Source organism: Pseudopodoces humilis, chromosome 7 (assembly GCF_049639895.1).
Source record: "Pseudopodoces humilis isolate 2021_Gansu_Grassland_sample_001 chromosome 7, ASM4963989v1, whole genome shotgun sequence".
In the NCBI taxonomy this organism is placed as follows: domain Eukaryota; kingdom Metazoa; phylum Chordata; class Aves; order Passeriformes; family Paridae; genus Pseudopodoces; species Pseudopodoces humilis.
This window is the reverse complement of record NC_142206.1, coordinates 5067497-5074523: the sequence shown is the minus strand read 5'-3', so window position 1 is coordinate 5074523 and position 7027 is coordinate 5067497. Positions and strand designations below refer to the sequence as shown.

The following is a 7027-nucleotide window of genomic DNA, read 5'->3' as shown; positions in this document are numbered from 1 at the left end:
GGCAGGTAACACTGGGAAGTCCGTGGCTGATTCCTGCTCACGCCATCCCAGTGCAGTGACACAGCACCTGGCCAGCTTTCCCTAAACTGCCTCTGAACACCTGTGGAACAGCCACAAGCCAAGCTTCATCTCCTTAGCTTCATGCTCCAGCTCAGCTATGACTGTTACGCCATTCCCCTCGCTGTGTGCTCCAGCAGCTCCAGGACTCAGAGCCAGCCATTGGTAACATCCCCTTGAGCAGCCTACCGAGATCAGCTTTGACTTCTCTGAGGGAAATCCCCGATGCCCAGAAGCAGCCATGGATTTTGTTATCATCACTACACCACACGACTGCTTTTCAGCTACGCTCAGGGATTAAGTCAAGATTCCCTGTCAGAAAAACTGCACAGGAATCTGGGATTAAGATGACATGCATTGCATCAGATGAGCCACCAAGAGAATGCGCACGGGGAAAAGAGAGCTTTTAGAGATGGAAACGTGAGCCAGCTGCTGGAGCAGATTACATGCTCCAGTAACTCTTTTTCCTGCTATTTCCCTTCTGGTCCCTCTGCACGTGAGTTACACTAAATGCTCTCCTTGGACAAACTGGGCTCATTGGGACAAGACCAGTGTGCACAGGCAGAGGGCAGGTATTAGATGTCTATCACAAAAGCAAAAGGCTTTAAGGTAATTCGCTCACATTTGAGTACCTCCTTCATCCAAATGACTTCCAGACGCCTCCCTTCCTCACTGATGTGCACACATTGGGAATATGGCACAGCTCTGTTGGCAGGTGACATGCAGGCCCACAGCTGTGTGAAGGGAATAACCCTCCCCAGCAATTCCAAGGAGTCAACATCTTGAGTAAGGTTACAGTAATTTCTACCCAGGATGCAGCTCACAACCCTGTGCCTTGTCATGCCTGATACAATCTATCAGACCAAGTGAACCACAATTTTATTATTTTTTTGAGGAGCAATGAAGGGAAAGGGTGAACTGGAGCTGAAGTAACACAACAGATGACACAACCATCTGCCTTTTAAACCTCAGCTTTACCCCAGACTGGTGACTGCACCATTTTAGGGCACTAAAGCAATTCTGTTGAGATGCAGATGACTCCCTCAGTACAAAGATGGCAACATAATGCAAAAATTCCCAGTCCAAGTATCTGTTGCAGCCAATCTACTTACAAAGAAATCCCTAGTGCCCTGAATTTTAAGTTAGCTTACACCTAGAAACCAGTCCAGATGAGCTATTTTTCTTACTCCAGTATTTGCAAAGTACGCTTAGTCACCGATTTCTTCGACAGTCTGTCATGATGAGAGTAAGAAGCACAGCAACGGGCTCATTACAGGCTGACAACAGCTCCCAACGGGAGCACATCTGCCTCCGGAGGGCTATGATTTCTGGCTAGGAAAGGGATGGGGAAAAGATTGTAGCTGGAGAATATGGTTCCAGAAGATTTGGAAAACCAGGCTGCAGAAATCACCAAAGCTCCCTGGCCATTAAGTCAGCAGCCCACAACCCTTCTGCATCTTCCTCAGGCAGATTCCCCTCCCTCGCACACTCAGTACAACCAGAGTGAAGCCCCAGGATGCTCCAAAGCCAGTTGTAATAGGTACAGAAATAGCAGCATTTCACTGAAATCTGTTTGTCAGCAGAGGAGAAGATGCAAAAACACAGTCTGGGAACTCACCAAGCCTGCACTTTCCTACAGGAATGCAGACAGCCACAACCATCCTCGTACTGGCTCATCAACTATTTTTAGCACCAGAAGGGGAGGCAGCCATCAGTGAAGGGCCTGTTCCCTTTGATCCAGCGGATTTGAGCACTGTCTCTGTCCCAGAGATCCTTTGCTACCAAAACCACAAACCAGGCAAAGAGCTTTAGGTTGTTCCTGCTCCCAAGTACAAGGCGTCTCTCAGCAGCTACACGACAGGTTGGAAGAGGGCCACGCAGCCCATTTAATTCCATTCACTTCCTCTCCCCTCTGCACCATGCAACCAGGCTCTATTAGTCTTCTGAGAGCAATTGTAGTTAAAGTGAAGGATGCCAGGAGGCCCTGGGCACTCAGCACAGATTGGATGCACCGTTCAGAGCCGCTAGAGTCACCAGCTCCAAGCTGCAGGCCAGCAGCAGAGAAATCCCAGCATCCATGTCATTGCACGCAGCTTTATTTATCTCCAAAGGTTTTACAAGTTAAACACAAGCTCCTTCTCAGAGACACTTCCCAACTGGTTCTGCATTTAGCACCCGAGCCAAGGAGCAGACTAAACTCAACTGGCACCACAATGAGCCTGGTTTCTCTGTCGCTCATTCCTCTCTTGGGGAGCTGCAGGAACTTTCCCCCACAACCAGAGGTGTATCCCAAGGCCAGCAAATGGCATTGCTGTCACCAGGACCTGGAACTGCCATGGGCATGAGCAGTCCCACAGAAAGGGATCAACACACTGCGGGCAGAACCATCAAAGGAACACAATTCCCCACTCACAGAACAGACACCCGTGGGGCCCGGAGCCGGTGCTGCTCTGGGACACTCAGCCTTCCTCCTGCAGATGAACAGCAAGAGCAGAGAAGCAGCTTGGGAGGTGACAGCTGCAGGGCACCCTTCTGCTGACACAGTGCTTCCAGCTCTTCTACCTGCCCTCCAGGAGGGTGGCAGCGATCCCATGATTTTGGCTAAAGTGACTAAGCGGGATCGTTTTATCCTTCCCACCAGCTTTTCGTTCCAACAAGACAAAGCCTTCCCTGCACGCTCCCCAGTACACTGGAAAGGAGGGTGAAAAGATCAGAAACCACTCTCCTTTTACCTCATTTCTCCCTACAATCCCTCTGGTCCTGGTTCTACCTTTCACAGATGCTGTAAAGGCAATGCCCAGCTGAGGATGCAGCCTTAACAAACCAACACAGTCTCAAACCCTGATTTTGATATGAAACAGCTCTTTTCAAGCAGCCAAGTGCCGTATTTTATGGTTCCTTTGTGATCTGCACAACTGAAATACGTATGCCACGTTACGGCACATTTGCATCCCTCAGCAGAAGGAATCTGAACTGCTGTGATTCTTTCATAGGGATGCAGCACAGCCTGGCAGCCTCACAGATTCAGCTGAATCCATCCATCTGGAAAGCAGCAGCTTGGAACAACATGGCTCTTAGAGTTTCTAGTTTATATCCCACATCCCAGAGTCATTAAAGGCCATTTTTTCACCCTGCTCATCCAGGAACAGAAGATTTCTGAGGACTACAGGGCAGGAAACCAAGGAGCTGGGAGTAGAGCCTTCCTAGGACACAGCAGGAGCTGCCTGGCTCAGACCTACGCTGGTTCCACTTGCCCCAGAGGTGCGGGGATGATCCGTAAGCGCTGCCATCCCTCGCAGGCAGCAGCACGCGGGTACAACCGCGCAGCAGCTCAGAGCCCACCAGCACCCACCGCCACAGCTCCACCTGCTCTGCCAACACAGATCAAACCTTTCCAGCACCACTGCTTCGCTTCCACAATTAGCCACGTATAGAGGTTTCTCCAGCCTCACCTACAGAGACCAATGACAAATGAATCAACATCATACACCACACAGTTGCCCATTGCAGTGGCCAAATTTTTGCTACTCAGACCCCTTCCAGTTCAGCAGTCCTCCTCCCACCACCGAAGAGAACATACTTTGTTACAGAGACTTTCATATTGGGAAAATATTTTAATATAGTAAACAAGTCAATTTACCTTCCACATATTTTAAATAAGTTTATGCTCATCGTTAAACAAAACTGTTTTTACTTCAACAACGGATTACAGCCTCTAAATTCGTATTGTTCCCAGCTGATCCTGTAAATAGCGAGGAATTTTGGACACCGATATCCTTGTATAGGTAACAGACTGGCATAAACAGCGCAGGAATTCAATGCGGGTTCAAAGGGAGAAGCTAGCCCTGGTGAGGAAGAAAACGAAGCCACAAAATTCCCTTTTGAGGAAAAACTGGGGGAAAAAGAAGATACCGCAGTTCCACCGAGTCCAAACGGGGCCGAGTCAGTCTCCAGGTCGGTCTCCGGTCAGTCTCCACGGGCGCTGCACGGTGCCGCAGGGACGGGCGAGCCATCGGTCTCCATCCTCGGCCGAGCCCCGCGGCCGCATCCCCGGCGGCGCGGCCTCCCGCGGCCCGCCCGGCTCAGGGGCTGCCGGCGCCCGGCCCGCTCCCAGCCGCGGGCGGAGGGGACGCGGCCGGCGGGGCGGTGGCGGCGGGGCCGGGGCCGGGGCCGGGGCCGGTGCGCGGCGGTGCGGGCGGAGGCCCCGCCGTGGGTCCGGCGGGCGCGGCGCGGAGCTGCGCGGGGGTGGCGGCGGCGCGGGGGCGGGGGCGGGAGGACCCGCCGCTGCCGCGCACCGGCTGCCAGATGAGGCTGTAGTAGACGGCGAGCACGATGGCGGCCAGCGAGACGGAAAGCACGTAGGCCAGCACGGTGGCCAGGCGCACCCACTTCTTGTTGGTCTTGGCCGCCATGCGCGCCTTCTTGTCCCCGGTGTAAGTGGCGGGCTTGCCCCGCTCCGCGCCCGCCTCCTTCTCCTTCATGGGGGCCCGGCCCTTGGCCCGCTGCTCCACCGAGCCCTCCGTGCTGGCTCCGGCCCGGATCGGCCGCCGCCGCCGCTCAGGACATGCCGGTACCGCCCGCGCTGCCGCCGGTGCCGCTGCCCGCGCTGCCCCGCCGGGGGCGAGGGGCGGAGCGTAGGGGGCAACCCCGCCCTGAGGGGTGGGAACCACAGGAGGGCAGGGGAGGAGAGGGGACGGGAGGGGAGGAGGGAGGGCAGGGGGAGGGGAGGAGGGAGGGGGGGGGGGGGGGCCCCGGGACACCTTTAAAAGGAGCCCCTCGGCACGTGCGGCCTCCCCCCCCCCCCAATCCCTGTTTCCCGCCCCGGTGTGAGGGGAGCCCGGTGAGCGGAGCCTCGGGGACATGGGCGACACCCGCCGAGCCGCAGGAAGGCTTCTGGTACGGCCTCCTGGAACATGCCTAGTGCTGGAGGAGGTCAGGAGTCTCCTCTCTGCTCTGGCTTCCCGACGGAGTTACTTCTTGTGTCTCCCTGTTGCAGGTACGTGCTGCCTGCACCTCTGTGAGGCGGCAAGGGTGCCTGAACCAAGAGGCAATTTTTAGAGGGAAGGGCTGCCTTTTGTCCAAACTTGGCTCTTCCCGAACCCATTATTGATGTAATCTAAACCTTCTCCTAAGGTATGGCTTCACCTTACACCACAGATGTTAGTTCCCTACAAAATTACTCTATTTTCTTGTTCAAAAGACAACTAAAATGCTGATTTGGGGTATAAATTAGCCTTGTTTTCTTTATGGTGCAAGAAAATTACTTTTGGGAATGATGTAATTGGCACTTTCTGTAATTGTTTTCTCCCTCCCTTCAATCTGAGGTCAGTCAGGTGTAGGGGTTGCAGCAGAAACCTCTTGTAAACCAGGACTTGTAGTTCTGGAAAGGACTGCAGCAGCTGGAGAGCCGCCTGTTACCCAAAGAGGCTTCCCCAAGAAGATATATTATGGAACAAATGGAGTAGCTGCAAAATAATTATAATTCTTGGAAAGGGAGGATTGTGTGGGCTCCAGGTGTGCTGTCTGTATGTGGAGGGGGGGCACTGCCATGGTGGTCTGTGTGCACTGAGCAGGCAGGGCAGGAGCTCCCAGAGACCAGCAGCAAAAGGAGCATCTAGGAAAAGCCGTGAAGCCCCTCAGGTATGGAGTGTGTGGCTGATTGTTCTTACACAGGCAAGGCAGTTTTGGGGACAAAACCAAAAACAAGGTTTGTTCCAACCTGAATGATTTTGAACTACATGCATAGGCCTCTTGGAGTATTTAATGTTCATTAAATCTGGCCGCATGTCTGGGAAATGTTTGTTAGCCAGTTTTGGGACTTCTCTGTGTGTCCTGGGCCTCTCTTGTGCTGATTGGTTACACCTGATTGGATTGTTATACCTGTGTTCTCCTTAAAGTCAAATGTCTCACACCTTAACAGAATTAGCTGATGATTTCCAGCTGGCAAAACTTTCATGGGTTATAGAATTGCCTCTTGTGTGGTGTTAGGTTATGGAGAGGTTATATACACAAAATTGCTTGAGCTGTATATGTTTAAATTTAATTGTACACATGAATTTACAGCAATTCCTACAAAATGGATTTGCTAGTAATTTATCAATGTATTTTCCCTCACTGATGGGTTTGCTCCAGCTCCTTCCCCTGTTCTGTTCAGCAGGTGAAATGATGATGAGTTACTACCTCCCACAAGTCCCTTCCCTATGCTCTTGCTTAATCCCAGTTAAGAGGCAGAGGATTGACATGTACAGGGAATGCCTCTGGGACTTAGTGAGGTCTTGACAGTTTTTGCCTGGTGCTTGTCGGGTTGAAGTGCTGAGGCCTGAACAACAGGCCCTGAGCCAAAGCTGACCTCTCCATGAAACTTCCAACCAAATGTTGTATGTAGCCACTCATATCAACCGATACCATTAGCATGATAGATATATCTGCTCATTGTCAAAACATGTATTCACCTTTCCCTGTTTAGGAACTGGATAAAGCCAGACATGCAGGGGAATTGTTGGAACATTTCCAGCAAATATATTGAGTGTGATGGGCTTGTGATGTTCTGCCTTCAGCCCAACAGCTTCATCTCCCTGTTGCATTTATTTGTGACTCACTCATGCTGCAGTGGAGACTTTCCCTTCCTAAACCACACAATTCCATGGTATTATCCAAGAAATTAGGTGTTCTTAAGGCTGTCTTCTCCCTGTCAACCCTCTGCTCTCAGGGCTTTGAGTAAGACAAGGTTTGTGTTCATTAAATGTGAAGTCTTGGCTTTTGCGAAAGTCAGGTGAAACCTTTCCATTTTATTGTGGACAAATAACTGTGTGTGGGCTTCTCTCCAGGCAGCTGTGAGCAGGTCTGTGCCTTTCCTAAATGGAACTCCTTGCTAACAAGCACCCCCAAAGGAGCTGCAGTGATGGTGTTTGCTTTGTCCTTGGGGTTTTATCAAAAACACCAAGTTGTGCTCTGAGTGGACTCCTGTGGT

The 7027-nt window shown here is 52.0% G+C and overlaps 1 protein-coding gene across 1 annotated transcript; it reads right to left on the bottom strand.

Moving 5' to 3' along the window:
* Positions 1-3651: 3651 nt before the first annotated feature.
* On the bottom strand, positions 3652-4665 carry INAFM2 (InaF motif containing 2). The gene has a single exon (XM_014257815.2). It carries the CDS (start codon positions 4536-4538, stop codon positions 4140-4142), a length of 399 nt encoding a protein of 132 aa, XP_014113290.2. The 5' UTR covers positions 4539-4665; the 3' UTR covers positions 3652-4139.
* Positions 4666-7027: the final 2362 nt, after the last annotated feature.